This window comes from Pseudophryne corroboree, chromosome 9 (genome assembly GCF_028390025.1).
Source record: "Pseudophryne corroboree isolate aPseCor3 chromosome 9, aPseCor3.hap2, whole genome shotgun sequence".
Classification (NCBI taxonomy): domain Eukaryota; kingdom Metazoa; phylum Chordata; class Amphibia; order Anura; family Myobatrachidae; genus Pseudophryne; species Pseudophryne corroboree.
In genome coordinates, this window is record NC_086452.1 from 359,337,225 (window position 1) to 359,358,026 (window position 20,802).

The 20,802-nt window shown below is 46.6% G+C and overlaps 1 protein-coding gene and 1 long non-coding RNA gene across 2 annotated transcripts in view; one reads left to right on the top strand and one right to left on the bottom strand.

The window, feature by feature from the left end:
• The window catches only part of CACNA1I (calcium voltage-gated channel subunit alpha1 I), a 699,757-nt gene that overhangs the window by 597,118 nt on the left and 81,837 nt on the right, over positions 1-20,802 (top strand). Inside the window, exons 26-27 of the mRNA XM_063940720.1 lie at positions 19,682-19,815; positions 20,082-20,152. Of these exons, the coding sequence (XP_063796790.1) occupies positions 19,682-19,815; positions 20,082-20,152 (205 nt within the window). The remainder of the gene's footprint in view (positions 1-19,681; positions 19,816-20,081; positions 20,153-20,802) is intronic.
• The window catches only part of LOC134958253 (uncharacterized), a 94,568-nt gene that overhangs the window by 28,687 nt on the left and 45,079 nt on the right, over positions 1-20,802 (bottom strand). The window lies entirely within an intron of this gene.

Here is a 20,802-nt window from a genome sequence, read left to right on the forward strand (position 1 = left end):
GACACCCCCCCATTTCTGGCAATGCTGGCCACCCCTCTCCGTCAAATCCTCTGCCTGTGAATTAGGCAGAGACGATCACATTTCTGCGATTGGGCCCTTTTTGCACATGCGCAGAACGGGTCTTATGTATGCACAGTTTTCCTGACTATCGGGAAACTGCGGGTTGGATCGCTTATGTGGTCCAACCTGAATTAGGCCGTTCATTTGAATCAAAATTTTTGTATCCATGTATTTATTTTTAGAGTAAGTTATATCAATGTTATATGTTAGTCATTTATGTGATTGATATGAGGGACACCCCCTATCAGCTGTCATTAGATTTGTAAATTGATTTTGTATCGAAACACATTTTGCAGTCATAATCTTAGCTTATATACATCAGTTTCAAATATAAAACAAAATAAGTTTGCAATCTTTTGTGTCTACGAAATGAATTATAGCTACATATTATAACTTTAGACCAAACCTGCCTTTCTCTTACATCCTAGGGGATGCTGGGGTCCACATTAGTACCATAGGGTATAGACGGGTCCATTGGCACTTTAAGAGTTTGAAAGTGTGGGCTGGCTCCTCCCTCTATGCCCCTCCTACCAGACTAAGTTTAGAAAATGCTTTATGGGACTAAGGGGGAGAGTAGTGTCCGCCCTGCAGGGTCTGACCCACTATCTCCGCTGACAGGACACTGAACTCCTGATGGGATAGAACGTTCGCCGCCACAGGGGATCACTCACCCTGGCAGCATGCCAGTAGTGAGTTAGTCACCGCCCCCCTAGCAAGCAGGGAGCCGGTGTGAAGATGGCGGCAAGAGGGTATGGAGCGCAGTACTAACTGCGCTCCGGGGCTCAGCAGTACATAGTGCAGCGCTGTGAGGGGCGCCCTGAGCCAGCGCCTACACCCTACACTGACCTCTCAAGCCTGTCAGGGTCCCGGGATCTCTGCCAGCATAAATCCTTAGGCCAGTATAATCCTATGAAGATACCACCATTAAGGGGGGTGGAGCTTCTCCTCAGAGCGGACCCAGCAGCGTTCAGCGCCATTTTCCTGCCTGCAGAAACGCTGTCAGTGATGTGCAGTCCCTCCAGAGCAACTCCAGCTATCTTTCACAGTACCAGGGGGTTGTAGAAGGGGGGGAGGCAGTGTAATACTGTGTAACCTATTAAGGTACACAGTCAGCGCTGGTTTAGGGTCTCCCTATACCTGTAAAGCGCTGTGTGTGGGTTGGCTCCAATCTCTGTGTCTCTCTTGCCATTCTTGGGGGTGAAAGAGTGTCTGTGGTCTCCATTAAGCTATGTCCAGGGACTCTGTGTCATATGCTTCAGAGGATATGTCCTCTCAGGATGATCCCATTCTATGTAATCAGGATTGCACTGTTTTAGCACAGATACCAGCAAGGGAGCCTCAATGGTTATCCCTCTATCAAATCTATGATTTCTCAGATTTCTACTAGGGTTGCACAGAATTTTTCTGCAACTCAGGTTTTACAGAACTCTATGGCAGTTTGGTCCAGTTCTGTTACCTCAGGACCCCCCTCAGGAGGTTCCCATAAACGTGCTCTTGCACAGATTATGCAGGATGACACGGATACCGACTCTGACATGGCAGACGGTGATGGGGATGTGCTTAGGGGGCGCATCTCTTGCTAAAGGGGTGCAGTTAATGATAGAGGCTATAAGGGATGTGTTGAATATTGCAGATACAACACCGGAGCAGGTTGAGAAGGCTTACTTCACTGACAATAAGAAAGCCTCGCTAACCTTCCCTGCGTCCAAAGAATTAAATGCTATATTTGAGAAAGCATGGGAAAACCCGGAGAAAAAATTCCAGATCCCTAGAAAGGTTCTGGTTGCTTTTCCTTTCCCTGAGGAGGATAGGAAAAAATGGGAAAACCCACCCATAGTGGACGCGTCTGTATCCAGACTCTCAAAAAAGGTGGTTTTACCTATTCCACCGCCTTAAAGGAGCCGGCTGATCGCAAAATTGATACTACGCTCAAATCCATATACACGGCTTCATGGTCGATACTATGTCCTACTATTGTCTGTGCATAGATTTCCAAAGCTATAGTAAAGTGGTCAGGCACATTACTTGGGGATTTGGATACTATGGATAAAAAGTGACGTAGAATTGTTTTTACGTAACATTCAGGATTCTGCAGGATTTATGGTGGAATCCATAAAAGACCTGGGTTCAATGGCTGTAGGAATTTCTTCCATGTCTGTCTCAGCTCGTCGAGGACTGTGGCTGCGCCAGTAGTCTGCCGACGCGGAATCCAGGAGAGGAGTGGAGACCCTACGCTACACAGGTCAGGCTCTCTTTGGGGGAGCGTTGGATACGTGGATCTCCACGGCTACAGCGGGTAAGTCTCCTTTTCTTCCCTCAGCTGCACCTGCTGTGAAGAAACCTTTTCCTTCAGCGGCAGCAGAGTCCTTTCGTGTTACTAAAACAAGAAAGGCCACACTGTCCAGCACCTTCTTTAGAGGAGTACGGCCAAAATCCAAGAAACCTGCTGCTGCGGGTTCCCAGGAACAGAAACCTGCTTCTGGTACACCAAAGTCCTCAGCAGGATGGTGGACAGCGCGGCCTGAAGGTAGGGCCAGTGGGGACGAGACTCAGACATTTCAGTCACGTCTGGGTGTCGTCCGGCCTGGATCCCTGGGTGCTAGATATTGTATCCCAGGAATACCGGCTGGAATTTCAACATCTCCCTCCTCACCGGTTCTTCAAATCAGGCTTGCCAGCTTTGCCGGCAGACAGGGCTACCCTACAGGGAGCCATCCAGAAGCTGGTGGAGGCACAGGTTATCGTACCAGTTCCACCCCAGATGCAAAACAAAGGTTACTATTCGAACCTTTTCGTGGTACCAAAACCGGATGGTTCGGTCAGGCCCATTTTGAACTTAAAATTACTAAACCCCTTTCTGAGGGAGTTCAAGTTCAAAATGGAGTTTCTAAGGGCAGTGATATCAGGTCTGGAAGAGGGGGAATTCCTGGTATCCCCGGATATCTAGGATGCGTACCTCTACATTCCGATTTGGCTGCCCCATCAAGCTTATCTTCGATTCACACTGTTGGACTGGCATTTTCAGTTCCAGGCCCTGCCATTCGGCCTCTCCACAGCACCGAGGGTATTCACCAAGGTGATAGTGGAAATGGTGGTTCTCCTCCGCAGACAGGGGGTGAACATAATTCCATATCTGAACGATCTGCTGATAAAAGCATTGTCCAAGAAGAAGCTGTTACTGTTCATAGCTCTCATGACCCAGCTTCTCAGGGAACATGGTTGGATCCTGAATCTTCCAAAATCACATTTGGAACCAACCAGGAGGTTGTCCTTTCTGGGAATGATCCTCGACACGGAAGTGCAGGGGGTGTTTCTTCCAGAGGAAAAAGCGTTGGCGATACAAACAATGGTCCGGGATGTCCTGAAGTCAACCCGGGTGTCGGTTCATCAGTGCATTCGCCTTCTGGGGAAGATGGTGGCTGCTTACGAGGCTGTGCAGTATGGGAGGTTTCACGCTAGGTCCTTCCAACTGGATCTCCTGGACAAGTGGTCGGGATCCCATCTACACATGCACCAGAGAATATGTCTGTCGTCAAGGGCCAGGATTTCACTCCTCTGGCAGCTGCAATTACCACACCTTCTGGAGGGCCGCAGGTTTGGGATTCAGGACTGGATCCTTCTAACCATGGATGCAAGTCTCCGGGGCTGGGGCGCAGTCACTAAGGGGAAACCTTCCAAGGAAGGTGGTCAAGTCTGGAAGCCGGCCTGCCAATAAACATTCTGTAACGAAGAGCCATCTACAACGGTCTTCTCCAAGCGGCCCATCTTCTGAGAAATCGGGCCATTCAAGGACAGTCGGACAATGTAACGACAGTGGCTTACATAAACTGACAGGGCGGAACGAAGAGCAGAGCTGCAATGTCAGAGGTGACAAGTATCATCCTCTGGGCAGAAAAACACGCGTTGGTGCTGTCAGCAATCTTCATTCCCGGGAGTAGACAACTGGGAAGCGGACTTCCTCAGCAGACACGATCTCCATCCAGGGAAGTGGGTTCTCCATCCGGAGGTGTTCAAGGAAGTAACAGATCTTTAGGGCATACCCCAAATCGACATGATGGCCTCTCATCTCAACAAGAAGCTTCGGCAGTATTGTTCCAGGTCGAGGGACCCGCAAGCTGTGGTGGTGGATGTCCTAGTGACTCCGTCGGTGTACGTGTTTCCTCCACTTCCACTCATTCCAAGAGTTCTCAAACTCATAAGGAGAACAAGAGTTCAGGCAACCCTCATTGCTCCAGACTGGCCAAGAAGGGCTTGGTACGCGGATCTTCTGGATCTACTGCTAGAAGAGCCAAGGCCTCTTCCTCTTCGGGAGGACCTGCTGCAGCAGGGGCCGCTCACCTATCAAGACTTACCATGGCTACGTTTGACGGCATGGAGGTTGAACGCCAGATACTAGCTCGGAAGGGCATTCTGAACAAGGTTATTCCTACCCAGTAACGTCAAAACATTACCATCGTATTTGGAAGAAATATGTATCTTGGTGTGAGTCCAAGAAGTTTCCTGTGGTGGAGTTTCAACTGGGATGTTTTCTCCTCTTCCTGCAAACAGGTGTGGATATGGGCATGAGGTTAGGATCCATAAAGGTCCAAATTTTGGCCCTATCCATTTTCTTCCAGAAACAGTTGGCTGCCCTCCCTGAGGTTCAGATTTTTTGGAAGGGGGTTCTGCACATCCAACCTCCCTTTGTACCGCCTACGGCGCCTTGGGATCTTAACGTGGTGTTGCAGTTCCTCCAGTTGGACTGGTTTGAGCATCTACAGGAGGTTGAGGTCAAGTTTCTCACGTGGAAGGCTGTCACTTTGTTGGCCTTAGCTTCTGCTAGACGTGTGTCAGAGTTGGGGGCTTTGTCATGTAAAAGAGCTGAGCTTCGGACATGTCAGCAGTTTCTTCCGAAGGTTGTGTCGGCATTTCATATCAACCAACCTATTGTGGTGCCAGTTGCGACTGACTCCTCAATTTCATCAAAGTCCTTAGCTGTTGTAAGGGCTCTAAAAATCTGTGAGGAGGCCTGCTCGTCACAGAAAATCGGACTCTCTGTCTGTCCTGTATGATCCCAAGAAAATTGGGTGTCCTGCTTCTAAGCAGACGATCTCTCCCTGGATCAGGTTCACTATCCAGCATGCGTATTCTAGGGCAGGCTTGCCGTGTCCTACATCTGTTAAGGCCCACTCTACTCATAAGGTGGGTTCTTCCTGGGCGACTGCCCGGGGTGTCTCGGCCTTACAACTCTGCCGAGCAGCTACTTGGTCGGGGTCGAACACGTTCGCAAAGTTCTACAAGTTCGATACTTTGGCCTCTGAGGACCTTGAGTTTGGTCAATTGGTTCTGCAGGAGCCTCCGTGCTCTCCCTCCCGTTCTGGGAGCTTTGGTACATCCCCACGGTACTAATGTGGACTCCAGCATCCTCTAGCACGTAAGAGAAAATAGGATTTTAATTACCTACCGGTAAATCCTTTTCTCGTAGTCCATAGAGGATGCTGGGCGCCCTCCTTCGTGATCCTGCAGTGGTTATTTAGTTCAGTACTGCTTAGTTCTAGGTTAAGTACTGTTTTGTTACTTGTAAAGTAATCTTGTTCAGCCGTTGCTGATGTTTCAAGCTAGTTAGCTTGGTTTGACTTGTGTGTTGAGCTGGTGTGAATCTCACCACTATCTGTGTAAAATCCTTCTCTCAAAGATGTCCGTCTCCTTGGGCACAGTTTCTAGACTGAGTCTGGTAGGAGGTATAGAGGGAGGAGCCAGCCCACACTCTCAAACTCTTAAAGTGCCAATGGCTCCTAGTGGACCCGTCTATACCCCATGGTACTAATGTGGACCCCAGCATCCTCTACGGACTACGAGAAAAGGATTTACCGGTAGGTCATTAAAATTCTATTTTTACCTGGCTGAGTATGTGCCACTGCACTGGACTTGATACTTTAGTTTGAATTGTAGCTTTGTTTTATATTGTATTTGAAATGGCAAACCTCATTTGGAGGGTATTAATGCAATTCGTGTCTATGGCTCTCTCAGGAAAGAACTCTATTCTTAGATTTAGATGATGGCTTTGTGACCTTCTAGGGTATTCACTGGGGTTTGTTTTCATGACGTATGTATTCTGTATTTAGCAGTATGTACAGTATTCTGTATTTAGCAATGAAATGTTTCATTGTAACTTAAAATCAAGGAACTTTCCCATAACTCAAATGTTTAATTCCCATCACTATTTTTTTTTTTATTCTCATATTCCTTAATGCGGACTGGTAGTGAAGACATTTTTGGATATTCAAACCATACTGTGTATTTTCATATCATGATTATTCGCTTTAATCAAATGTTCACTTTATATAAATGTATATAAATATGTCTCATAATGTATCCAGCTTTAAGGACTATTAGAGGCCATCCTGGTGGAGCACAGATAGGTTTATGTGCAATATGGCATTTTGTGATGAAATTGGCTCAGTTTTTCCTATGTAGAGCGCCATCGGAAGGTGTAGAGGGGTATCTTTAGAGCCCTCTTTCCTCATCAGTGTAGGAGCATTCACTGACCTACTGTATGGTCACTCACATGCAGGGCCGTAACTACGTGTATGCCAGGTGTGCCTGGCACACTGCGCAGTTGCCCTGAGGGCGCAACGGCCAGCGGCATGTAATGAGTCAAATTGACTCATTACATGCTGCCTCTGCTGTGTGTGCCGCGCTGGGGAGGAGAGCAGCAGCGCCGGAGGCAGCGGAGAAGGAGGAGGAGGGAGGGGGACTGGAGCCGCAGCAGCGCTATGTCATTGGTAGTAGCGCCGCTACAGCAGTTCCCTCTTCTTCCGTATTGGCTGCCCGGCGCTGCTGTGAATGCTGGGATGCACTTTCTTCATCCCAGTATTCACAGCGGTGGCGGGCAGCCAATACGGAAGGAGAGGGGACTGCTGCAGCGGCGCCTCTACCAATAACATAGCGCTGCTGCGGCTCCAGTCCCCCTCACTCCTCCTCCTTCTCCCCTGCCTGCACCGAGGGATCTGCCAGCACGAGGAGTGATGGGAAGTATCTCTCTCTCTCTCTATTTTGAAAAAGGGGGACGCTGTCTGCCGTAACGTGTAAAAAGGGGGACGCTGTCTGCCGTAATGTTTAAAAAGGGGACGCTGTCTGCCATAATGTGTAAAAAGGGGGACTGTCTGCTGTAATGTGTAAAAGGGGCTCTACCTGGTGTAGTGGCGCTACTGTGCAGTGTAATTTGAATAATGGAGGATACTGTGCACCGTAGTATGAATTGGTATTATTTTGTGGCCACGCCCCTTCCCCATGAAGCCACGCCGCTATATATTTTTTGCGCACCTACGGCACGCACTGTCCCTATCTTGCATGGAGGGGGGGGGCCCAATGCAATTTCTGGGGGGGGGGGGGCCCAATGCAATTTCTTGCACACAGCGCTAAAATGCCTAGTTATGGCACTGCTCACATGCAGTGAATACAGCCAGGGCCGGGCCCAGAATCGGAATCTTTCACCCCTACGATCACCAATGAATGAGCAGTATTTACTATTCACTAGGACAGCTGCTGATTGGAGCAGTTCTCCTGCCATGAGAAAAGTGTTAAATAGTTCCTTTACTTCTCTTATCAATAGGTTTAGTGGCTATAAAATAAAAAATTCTACAAAAAAATGCCGTAAACACTACACCAACATACATTTCTTCACTTATCTCCAAATATCTCCCAGCTCGACCCCTCTGCTCTGCGCTAGATCTGTGTCTCACACAGGGACGGAATTATCAGCGGTGCAGCACTGCAGCTGATGCGACCCCGTAGCTGGCTCACATTAGTCAATACTAATGAGTCTCAGTGATAGGATAGTTAGGGTAGATAGTTGCTATGTTTCAAAAAATAACACACAGGCATAATATGTATAGATATATCCCAATACATCAGTACATCGTTCCCATGGCACTTATTCCCTCTCTCCTCCACCTCACTCTGAGCACTGAAGAACTGGTACATCTAACATGCATTAACAATGTAGTGCCAAGTGCCAGGGTATATAAACAAGTTCACTGCCACCCCCTGTGCATTTAACCCATCCATTGCTATTCCCTGCACATTTAACCCATTCAGTGCCATCCTCTGTGCAATTAACTCATTCAGTTCTATTGCCTGTGCATTGAACCCAGTGTCCTCTCACTGTGCATTTATCCCATTCAGTGCCACCTCTTCTGCATTTAACCCATTCAGCCGAATGCCATCCATTGTGAATGTGACATGTTCATTGTCCTCTATCTGACACTGAGCCTGTAGTCAGCACCCTGTCACGGCTTTGCAGAGGCACAGTCACTGATGCCCAGTCTATATACGCAGGTATGTACAGTATGGGCATCATCAGACCCACAGTGTATGGGGACGTCTCAACCTCGGGGTCCCGGGTGCTGTGTGTACACTGACTAATGACAATGCTGGATGCTGGATCCTGGAGTTTCTGCTCCCAGCTCCCCCGGCCTCACTGAAATCTTACTGGGTGGTTTGAATGGTCTGTAGTGAACTAGGGGGAGGAGGACTGCTGAGGACCACTGATCGGGTCTTTGACTGAGATCTCTGGGGAAAGTTATTCAAGTTTTCAACTGCCCTGCTTGTGCGCCAACTCAGTGATTGACTGGGTCATGTCATAAGAGGAGGTTCCAGGCAGTGGGGCAGGTCAACAGTTATGCTTTGGGCGGGTGAGGCATTCAAGAGTAGAGGGAAGAAGCAGCCGGCTACACTGTCAGTCTGACACCACAAAACGGGGACATTTTGGTGTCCCAAAGGCAGTCTTCAGAACGTCGGGGCAGAGAGCCCAATTCCGGCACACTCCCACGAAAACTGGGATGTATAACAACCCTACTTAGTGACTCATTATTATATATGCTATCACTGTGGGCTGTGTGAGTAACGAAGGAAAGGGGGTGGTCCAGTTGGAGGAATGGAGGTGGTCCAGTTGGATGGGAGTCCTGTTGCTGCTGGGGAACGTCTGAACAATACGTCTGACATCATCAGATATCATTATGATGGAGTGAAAAGGAGGGGAGCAGTCCTACCACTGGCGTAGCAATAATGTGTGCAAGGTGAGCGATCCACATTGTGGGGCCCACACTGCACACTCTGTGCCCACATAAATGTACTTACCTCTCTGAAGTCCTGTGTTGGACAGAACTCACCAGAAAAATTACAAAATGGACATTTTCCTGTAATTTGCTCATGCGCAAGAGAGATGACCCTGGGAACCAGGCGCAAGTGCCATGTTCCTGGAGACCTGCATATGTACAGCAGAATTTGAAACAAAGCCAGAGTCTCTTATACTGCCAGAGCCTCTGCCCCTCCACTTTCTTCTGCTCCCCTCTTGTATTCTGACCATTTCACTCCCCTCCTATTTCCTCCCCTCTCACATGTCCCCTCTTTCCTCTTCTCATCCTCTTCACCCATCCTCTCTGCTATCCCCTTCATACTCTCTCTACTTCCCACACCAACTCACTAGTTACGCCACTCTGTGGAATTACTCCCTTGCACAACAAGACTTTCTTCTAGCCTCCATAAGTGTTTCCTGAATATTTACAGCTCCAGCTAAGATTATCAAATTCCAGAACCACCACATAACCTCCATAAGCTATTTTACCAATTACCTCCCCTCTATTCAGTTCACACATAACTTTAACTATAGTATGTTCTCTTTCTACACTCACACAACTCACTGACCCCAGGCCATCATTGCTGTGTGTCTGGATCATACAGCCCACCAAGAACCTTTGAAATCTGGCTGGATCATTTGCAGTATGTTGGTAACTGATTGGATCTTGTATGTATGGTATGAAATATATTTCCCCATAGAGTGTAAGCTTGTGAGAAGGGCCCTCTTACCTCTCTTTCTGTCTGTTATTACTTAGTCTTGTTTTATTGTTGTTTGGGCCCATTATAAAGCACATAGGAATATGTGTGCGCTACAGATGTCTCCTCATACATTTAGCCTCAATATAACTATTGTGCACCGGACATTTTTCGGGATTTGTGTTTTGGTTTTGGATTCGGTTCCGCAGCCGTGTTTTGGATTCGGACGCGTTTTGGCAAAACCTCCCTGAAAATGTTTTGTCGGATTCGGGTATGTTTTGGATTCGGGTGTTTTTTTTACAAAAACCCTCAAAAACAGCTTAAATCATAGAATTTGGGGGTCATTTTAATCCCATAGTATTATTAACCTCAATAACCATAATTTCCACTCATTTCCAGTCTATTCTGAACACCTCACACCTCACAATATTAATTTTAGTCCTAAAATTTGCATCGAGGTCGCTGAATGACTAAGCTAAGCGACCTAAGTGGCCGACACAAACACCTGGCCCATCTAGGAGTGGCACTGCAGTGTCAGACAGGATGGCACTTCAAAAAATAGTCCCCAAACAGCACATGATGCAAAGAAAAAAAGAGATGCAATGAGGTCGCTGTGTGGCTTGGCTAAGCGACCCAAGTGGCCGACACAAACACCTGGCCCATCTAGGAGTGTCACTGCAGTGTCAGACAGGATGGCAGATTTAAAAAATAGTCCCCAAACAGCACATGATGCAAAGAAAAAAAGAGGTGCAATGAGGTCGCTGTGTGGCTAAGCTAAGCGACCCAAGTGGCCGACACAAACACCTCGCCCATCTAGGAGTGGCACTGCAGTGTCAGACAGGATGGCAGATTTAAAAAATAGTCCCCAAACAGCACATGATGCAAAGAAAAAAAGAGGTGCACTAAGGTCGCTGGATGGTTAAGCTAAGCGACCCAAGTGGCCGACACAAACAACTGGCCCATTTAGGAGTGGCACTGCAGTGTCAGACAGGATGGCAGATTTAAAAAATAGTCCCCAAACAGCACATGATGCAAAGATAAATTAAAGAAAAAAAGAGGTGCAAGATGGAATTGTCCTTGGGCCCTCCCACCCACCCTTATGTTGTATAAACAGGACATGCACACTTTAACAAACCCATCATTTCAGCGACAGGGTCTGCCACAAGACTGTGGCTGAAATGACTGGTTGGTTTGGTCCCCCACCAAAAAAGAAGCAATCAATCTCTCCTTGCACAAACTGGCTCTACAGAGGCAAGATGTCTACCTCCTTCTCATCGTCCGATTCCTCACCCCTTTCACTGTGTGCATCCCCCTCCTCACAGATTATTAATTCGTCCCCACTGGAATCCACCATCTCAGGTCCCTGTGTACTTTCTGGAGGCAATTGCTGGTGAATGTCTCCACGGAGGAATTGACTATAATTCATTTTGATGAACATCATCTTCTCCACATTTTCTGGAAGTAACCTTGTATGCCGATTGCTGACAAGGTGAGCGGCTGCACTAAACACTCTTTCGGAGTATACACTGGAGGGGGGGCAACTAAGGTAAAATAAAGCCAGTTTGTGCAAGGGCCTCCAGATTGCCTCTTTTTCCTGCCAGTATACGTACAGACTGTCTGACGTGCCTACTTGGATGCGGCCACTCATATAATCCTCCACCATTCTATCAATGGTGACAGAATCATATGCAGTGACAGTAGACGACATGTCAGTAATCGTTGGCAGGTCCTTCAGTCCGGACCAGATGTCAGCACTCGCTCCAGACTGCCCTGCATCACCGCCAGCGGGTGTGCTCTGAATTCTTAGCCTTTTCCTCGCAGCCCCAGTTGCGGGAGAATGTGAAGGAGGAGCTGTTGACAGGTCACGCTCCGCTTGACTTGACAATTTTCTCACCAGCAGGTCTTTGAACCTCTGCAGACTTGTGTCTGCCGGAAAGAGAGATCCAACGTAGGTTTTAAATCTAGGATCGAGCCCGGTGGCCAAAATGTAGTGCTCTGATTTCAACAGATTGACCACCCGTGAATCCTGGTTAAGCGAATTAAGGGCTCCATCCACAAGTCCCACATGCCTAGCGGAATCGCTCTGTTTTAGCGACTCCTTCAATCTCTCCAGCTTCTTCTGCAAAAGGCTGATGAGGGGAATGACCTGACTCAGGCTGGCAGTGTCTGAACTGACTTCACGTGTGGCAAGTTCAAAGGGTTGCAGAACCTTGCACAACGTTGAAATCATTCTCCACTGCGCTTGAGTCAGGTGCATTCCCCCTCCTTTGCCTATATCATAGGTAGCTGTATAGGCTTGAATGGCCTTTTGCTGCTCCTCCATCCTCTGAAGCATATAGAGGGTTGAATTCCACCTCGTTACCTCCTCTTGCTTCAGATGATGGCGCGGCAGGTTCAGGAGTGTTTGCTGGTGCTTCAGTCTTCGGCACGCGGTGGCTGAATGCCGAAAGTGGCCCGCAATTCTTCGGGCCACCGACAGCATCTCTTGCACGCCCCTGTCGTTTTTTAAATAATTCTGCACCACCAAATTCAATGTATGTGCAAAACATGGGACGTGCTGGAATTTGCCCAGATGTAATGCACGCACAATATTGCTGGCGTTGTCCGATGTCACAAATCCCCAGGAGAGTCCAATTGGGGTAAGCCATTCTGCGATGATGTTCCTCAGTTTCCGTAAGAGGTTGTCAGCTGTGTGCCTCTTATGGAAAGCGGTGATACAAAGCGTAGTCTGCCTAGGAATGAGTTGGCGTTTGCGTGATGCTGCTACTGGTGCCGCCGCTGCTGTTCTTGCTGCGGGAGGCAATACATCTACCCAGTGGGCTGTCACAGTCATATAGTCCTTAGTCTACCCTGCTCCACTTGTCCACATGTCCGTGATTAAGTGGACATTGGGTACAACTGCATTTTTTAGGATACTGGTGACTCTTTTTCTGAGGTCTGTGTACATTCTCGGTATCGCCTGCCTAGACAAATGGAACCTAGATGGTATTTGGTACCAGGGACACAGTACCTCAAGCAAATCTCTAGTTTCCTGTGAATTAACGGTGGATACCTGAAACACGTTTAACACCGCCCAGGCTGCCAAGGCCTGAGTTATCCGCTTTGTGAAATTTCATCTTTCTCGCAAAGGACTGTTGGACAGTCAATTGCTTACTGGAAGTAGTACAAGTGGTCTTCCGACTTCCCCTCTGGGATGACGATCGACTCCCAGCAGCAACAACAGCAGCGCCAGCAGCGCCAGCAGCAGTAGGCGTTACACTCAAGGATGCATCGGAGGAATCCCAGACAGGAGAGGACTCGTCAGACTTAACAGTGACATGGCCTGCAGGACTATTGGCGTTCCTGTCTAAGGAGGAAATTGACACTGAAGGAGTTGGTGGTGTGGTTTGCAAGAGCTTGGTTACAAGAGGAAGGAATTTAGTTGTCAGTGGACTGCTTCCGCTGTCACCCAAAGTTTTTGAACTTGTCAATGACTTCCAGGTGACGTATAAGGGAGGATGTTCCTAGGTGGTTAATGTCCTTACCCCTACTTATTACAGCTTGACAAAGGCAACACACACGGCTTGACAAATGTTGTCCGCATTTCTGTTAAAATAATTCCACACCGACGAGGTGATTTTTTTTAGTAATTTGACCAGGCATGTCAATGGCCATATTCGTCCCACGGACAACAGGTGTCTCCCTGGGTGCCTGACTTAAACAAACCACCTCACCATCAGAATCCTCCTTGTCAATTTCCTCCCCAGCGCCAGCAACACCCATATCCTCATCCTGGTGTATTTCAACAGTGACATCTTCAATTTGACTATCAGGAACTGGACTGCGGGTGCTCCTTCCAGCACTTGCAGGGGGCATGCAAATGGTGGAAGGCGCCACCTCTTCCCGTCCAGTGTTGGGATGGTCAGGCATCGCAACCGACACAATTGGACTCTCCTTGGGGATTTGTGATTTAGAAGAACGCACAGTCCTTTGCTGTGCTTTTGCCATCTTAACTCTTTTATGTTTTTTAGCAGGAGGATGAGTGCTTCCATCCTCATGTGAAGCTGAACCACTAGCCATGAACATAGGCCAGGCCCTCAGCTGTTCCTTGCCACTCCGTGTCGTAAATGGCACATTGTCAAGTTTACGCTTCTCCTCAGACGATTTTGATTTAGATTTTTGGGTCATTTTTCTGAGCTTTTATTTTTTTGATTTTACATGCTCTCTACTATGACATTGGGCATCGGCCTTGGCAGACGACGTTGATGGCATTTCATCGTCTCGGCCATGACTAGTGGCAGCAGCTTCAGCACGAGGTGGAAGTGGATCTTGATCTTTCCGTATTTTACCCTCCACATTTTTGTTCTCCATTTTTTAATGTGTGGAATTATATGCCAGTAATATATCAATAGCAGTGGCCTACTACTTTATATACTGCGCACAACTGAAATGCACCACACGTATGGGTGGATAGTATACTTGACGACACAGAGGTAGGTAGAGCAGTGGCCTACTGTACCGTACTGCTATATATTATATACTGGTGGTCAGCAAACTGTGCAAAACTGAAATGCACCGCAGGTATGGATGGATAGTATACTTGACGACACAGAGGTAGGTAGAGCAGTGGCCTACTGTACCGTACTGCTATATATTATATACTGGTGGTCAGCAAACTGTGCAAAACTGAAATGCACCACAGGTATGGATGGATAGTATACTTGACGACACAGAGGTAGGTAGAGCAGTGGCCTTCTTTACCGTACTGTTATATATTATATACTGGTGGTCAGCAAACTGTGCAAAACTGAAATGCACCACAGTATGGATGGATAGTATACTTGACGACACAGAGGTAGGTAGAACAGTGGCCTACCGTACCGTACTGCTATATATTATATACTGGTGGTCAGCAAACTGTGCAAAACTGAAATGCACCACAGGTATGGATGGATAGTATACTTGACGACACAGAGGTATGTAGAGCAGTGGACTTCTGTACCGTACTGCTATATATTATATACTGGTGGTCAGCAAAATGTGCAAAACTGAAATGCACCACAGGTATGGATGGATAGTATACTTGACGACACAGAGGTAGGTAGAGCAGAGGCCTACTGTACCGTACTGCTATATATTATATACTGGTGGTCAGCAAACTGTGCAAAACTGAAATGCACCACAGGTATAGATGGATAGTATACTTGACGACACAGAGGTAGGTAGAGCAGTGGCCTACTGTACCGTACTGCTGTATATGATATACTGGTGGTCAGCAAACTGTGCAAAACTGAAATGCACCACAGGTATGGATGGATAGTATACTTGACGACACAGAGGTAGGTAGAGCAGTGGCCTACTGTAACGTACTGCTATATATTATATACTGGTGGTCAGCAAACTGTGCAAAACTGAAATGCACCACAGGTATGGATGGATAGTATACTTGACGACACAGAGGTCGGTAGAGCAGTGGCCTACTGTACCGTACTGCTATATATTATATACTGGTGGTCAGCAAACTGTGCAAAACTGAAATGCACCACAGGTATGGATGGATAGTATACTTGACGACACAGAGGTAGGTAGAGCAGTGGCCTACTGTACCGTACTGCTGTATATGATATACTGGTGGTCAGCAAACTGTGCAAAACTGAAATGCACCACAGGTATGGATGGATAGTATACTTGACGACACAGAGGTAGGTAGAGCAGTGGCCTACTGTACCGTACTGCTATATATTATATACTGGTGGTCAGCAAACTGTGCAAAACTGAAATGCACCACAGGTATGGATGGGATAGTATACTTGACGACACAGAGGTAGAGCAGTGGACTACTGTACCGTACTGCTATATATATAGTTATACTGGTGGTCAGCAAAATTCTGCACTGTCCTCCTACTATATACTACAATGCAGCACAGATATGGAGCGTTTTTCAGGCAGAGAACGTATAATACTGGTGGTCACTGGTCAGCAAAACTCTGCACTGTCCTCCTACTATATAATACTGCTGGTTGCCAGTCCCCACAATAAAACAATTAGCACACTGAGCACAGATATTTGCAGCACACTGAGCACAGATATGGAGCGTTTTTCAGGCAGAGAACGTAGATATTTGCACTTGCAGCACACTGAGCACAGATATTTGCAGCACACTGAGCACAGATATTTGCAGCCCACTGAACATAGAAACTGAGAGGACGCCAGCCACGTCCTCTCACGATTATCTCCAATGCACGAGTGAAAAATGGCGGCGACGCACTGCTCCTTACATAGAATACGAATCTCGCGAGAATCCGACCGCAGGATGATGACGTTCGGGCGCGCTCGGGTTAACCGAGCAAGGCGGGAGGATCAGAGTTGCTCGGACCCGTGCAAAAAAAGGTGAAGTTCGGCCGGGTTCGGATCCCGAGGATCCGAACCCGCTCATCACTAAATATAACACGCAGCATGAGATGTGAACTGCAACTCTGCTAGCGTAGGATGCATTTTGTTGCTGATATTGCATTTTAGTTGCAATGCGATGTGACTAGGATGCACCAGGAGACTATGCTGATTGATTTGACATCCGGCACGTATATATCTGTGTGCAACTTAATCTGCACAATGGAACTTGGCACGGAAAGAAGCAGCGTATCGTAGCCTTTCATATACAGATTCAGAGACTGACAGGTAAGTCCTTCACAACGAGAATAAAAATCAGCTGTTCTCAGCGGCAGCTCCTACCTTTTCTAGGTAAGGGGGATGCCGCTACCCATGCCAGTGAGGAAGGTTGGGTGCGCATGCACTAACCCCCAGCTTCTATGGACTGCATCGGGTGCACCCATAGAAGCCAGATTGGGCTGACGATTAGGCAGGGAGTGGCTTCCTACAGAAAGCCAACTCTCTGCTAATCGGAGCCCGGTCTGGTAGTCCTGGAGGGAGGAAACACCTCCCAATGGGACTGCCTGTTCTGCGGGTGACTGGCAGGTAGGACTTCCAATAGGAAGTCACTGCCAGTCACAGTGAAGCCACTACGGTAGTGCAGCACCAGACTGCAGCTGGCTCAGCTGAGCTCACTGAAGTGGCAGATTTTACTGGGAGGGGGCTGCATTCCTGCAGCCCATAGGTAAAATCTGCCTCTGGTTGTTAAGGTTAAATAATGGCGGTGTAATATGCTATTCAGTGCCATGGAATCCTATGGAACTTACAAGCAAATAGATAATAAGCACTCTGCTGTCTGCTGGCATGATTATATTTTCTTAAAGTGTAAATTTCACAATTAAGGTAACAATTATGTGGTTGCCCAACATTCATGAGCATACTCAATGATGAATGAATGATCTATTAAACACAAAAGAAATCCTGCACAGATATTAGGAACCATCAGAACAGCTACTAACAAACAGTACTCCTTATCATAGGTCATTAAGCTATGTTGTCAAATTATCCCATTCAAGAGGCAGAATTATATCACTACTGTAATTATTGCCAATTTCCTACTGGGATGATCAGGTACTAGTGTTCCTGAAAACCAATGTGTATATTTTATTCATCTCATCAAATTATTGGGTTTATTGATAGTGCATAGTTATTGCCTTTGGTAACTAATTGGATCTTTGGATTGATAGATATGTTAGAAGCTGATACTGAAAATGCTGTAATTAACTAGGAATTATCTGTACCCTCTGATCAATGGGGCGTACATGGGGTAGCGGGAGAGATTACTTTGCAGACTTCTTTAATGATGCCCCAATCTCAGTGAACAGTGTAATTAGCTTAGGTGCTTGCACTGGAAATGCAGCTGAGTGAAGCGCCCCAGGCTTGTTTGATGAATCTGCAGTATTATGTGTAAGGCTTGTCGTGTAGCTGTCTTCCCTACTGAGCTCCATACAGCATGAGTAATATCTGTCACATGATATTAACACATTGGCACTCTACCTGGACAGAGACCATTCACCTAATTAAAACCACTGACAGAGAAATACGAGTTTTGTTGCTTTTATATTAGACCAAAAGGCTTATATTTGTTTTTATACACAGTGCTTTTTTCTTTTTACTTTGAATAGCTTTCTGTCTTGAGGGAATACTAAGAGGTTTCTGGTTCACAGATTGACATTGACATCAATTTTAATGCTCTGCTGTATAAACTGCAATGATCATAATACTCTAAGCGTATGTCCATATGATTTGTCACCTGTACGTTTACTTTATAGCGTCATGAGACTACTAGCTAGCCAGTTTTATTAGGCTATAGAACTGATTTTAGAACTTTAGTTTCTCAGTGCAAACAGTGCAAGATTTCTAGACTTTAAATGGTTAGTTCAATTAGGGGAGAATAGGGGAAAGTGCAGTTGGAACGGCATGGAAATGCTGCAGGGGCAACGCATATTAGGCCTAATTCAGACCTGATCGCTAGGCTGCATTTTCGTACACCCTGCGATCAGGTCTGAACTGCGCATGCATATGCACCGCATTGCGCAGGCACGTCGGTTCACAGCGCTGGGCAGTGACGGATGGAGCGAGAAAAACGATCGCACGGGAGATCGCAAGGTGACTAACAGGAAGAGGCTGTTTGTGGGTGGCAACTGACCGTTTTTAAGGAGTGTCCAGAGAAACGCAGGAGGGACCAGGCGTTTGGAGGGAGGGTTTCTGACGTCAGCTCCGGCCCTGATCATCGCACTGGAAGAGTAAGTCCTGGTCTGTGCAGAGACTGCACAAACTTCTGTTTGTGCTGCTTTCCAGCACATGCGATCACACCCCTGCACAGCGATTTCCCCCTCCCCCTGTAGGCGGCGACTACCTGATCGCAGGGATGCAAAAAACGCACCCTAACGATCAGGTCTGAATTGGGCCCATTGCCCCAACTCTCCCAGATTTTTATACATAGCACTGTGGAGCTGAAAACAAAAATTGGTGAGTTAATGGATACCATAACATAGGCAAGTGCAGGGGTGTTTCCAGTTGCCTGGAAACCCCCCCTCCCTTTCCCCACGGCATAGCCAGTGGCCACTACATGCAGTAGAAAGGATGGAATGGCACTGCTGCACATGCCCAATGACAGTAGAATTTGCTACCAAGTCTGCTGTGTGTGTGTCTGTGGATCTGAGTGTTCAATCATTACACCAGAGAGAGAATTCAAAATGATGAAGCCATTGGGAGCAGGGAAAACAGTTGGGGTGTATATGGTTGGGGGCACTGAACACGGGGTCCTTTCTCTTTTTAAAACACTTCAGTGAGCCACACATTTTGATAACGTACCAATATTCAGCCTAACAATTCAATCAAGTGTTAAAAGTCTGCTCCTGTGAGTACATCGCGGGTACATTTGCATATTTATTTGCACAGTGTGAATATATATTTGTGTTATAGCATACCTCCTAATATTGCAAAAACCTAAATCTGGACACAAACAAGCTCTTCCCATGATCTGTCCAGACCACGCACAATGACCACATTGTAATGAGATCTTGCTCCTTCATGTCTGAATTGGGACAGGCCCATCAAACTAAGGACTACTGGGTAGTTTAGTATACACAGTTGGAACAATTTTCCACTACTTCTCTGCTGTCTCCACAAAAGTACAAAATAGGGCAAGGTTCTTCTTCCCTGGCTCACTGCTATGCCACTATTAGCCAGCCACACGGTAAGGTCTGTGAATGCCGCTGTATCTAATCTCATATTACAGGAACTTAGCCCTTGCACTGTCTACCCTGCATGGGAAAACACGTCCTAAAACAAGGATTTAGGAAGCACCTGTATTGACAAGGAATTATGCTTAATAGTGTTTTAGGTAAGCCTTATGTCTTATTAAATGAATCTTTTTTTTATTGCCATGAAGGTGGAACCAGTTGGACTTGGCCATTGTGCTCCTATCTGTAATGGGAATCACTTTGGAAGAAATTGAGATCAATGCTGCGTTACCGATCAATCCCACCATTATTCGTATCATGAGAGTGCTGCGCATCACAAGAGGTAACAAGGCCGGAAATCTGTTTGCAGTGTGTAAATAACGTTTTACATTAATAATAATTTATCCAATCATATCATTAGGGTTTCAAATGAGACTTTTTCTTTTAAGCTGTTTAGAATGACTACAGTAACAGTGATGTGAAGGCTCTCTAGAGGCAGAATAGTCTCTGCTAAATGAAGCTGTGAGATGATCGGGGACACGTGTGCTTGCTCTGTTGAAACTCACACATTGTGACATTGTGTTCTTATTAATTGTCTCCAACTCACAGTACTGAAGCTGCTGAAAATGGCAACAGGGATGAGGGCATTACTGGACACTGTCGTACAAGCTTTGCCGCAGGTAATGAACCGCCTGACCTCCGTGGTTTCATCATGATATCATTAACATCCTTTGTGGACAGTCAAGCTGCAGACAAAACAGTCATGATTTACTGTATACACTACACAGGATGCTCATTTCTCCATTGCAAATTGCAGTTTATTCAGGATCCGCTCGTGCTGTGCATCCAGTTTGGACCAAGATTTGCCATACAATTTGTTAATGACATTGTAGAGTCACCTAAATATTATAATAATAATAATAATAATAATAATAATAATAATTTTGTTTTGTGAAATGAATTTAACAATCATATTTAAACAATGCATGCATTTCAATATCTCTTAATAGATTCTAATAGAAGCAGGCTGTACAATGTAAATGCCAGCAAACTGAGAAGGGAGGGCATCCTGATAAATCATTAAGCGCAACAAATGCTGTGATTACTTCTTTAAGAAATATATTATACATTATTTAATTTTATACAGTATATGGTTTGTATAGTAAGCCTTCAAGACAGAGCAGGGGCGCATCAAGAGAGGAGGCAGAGCAAGAGACTCTGGGCACTAGGGTCACTAGGAGACCCTAGCGTTGGCCCAGAGTCTAGTATGCATGTGCAGATCTCCGGGAAAATGGCACAGTAGCCATTTTCCAGTGATTTTCCTACTGCG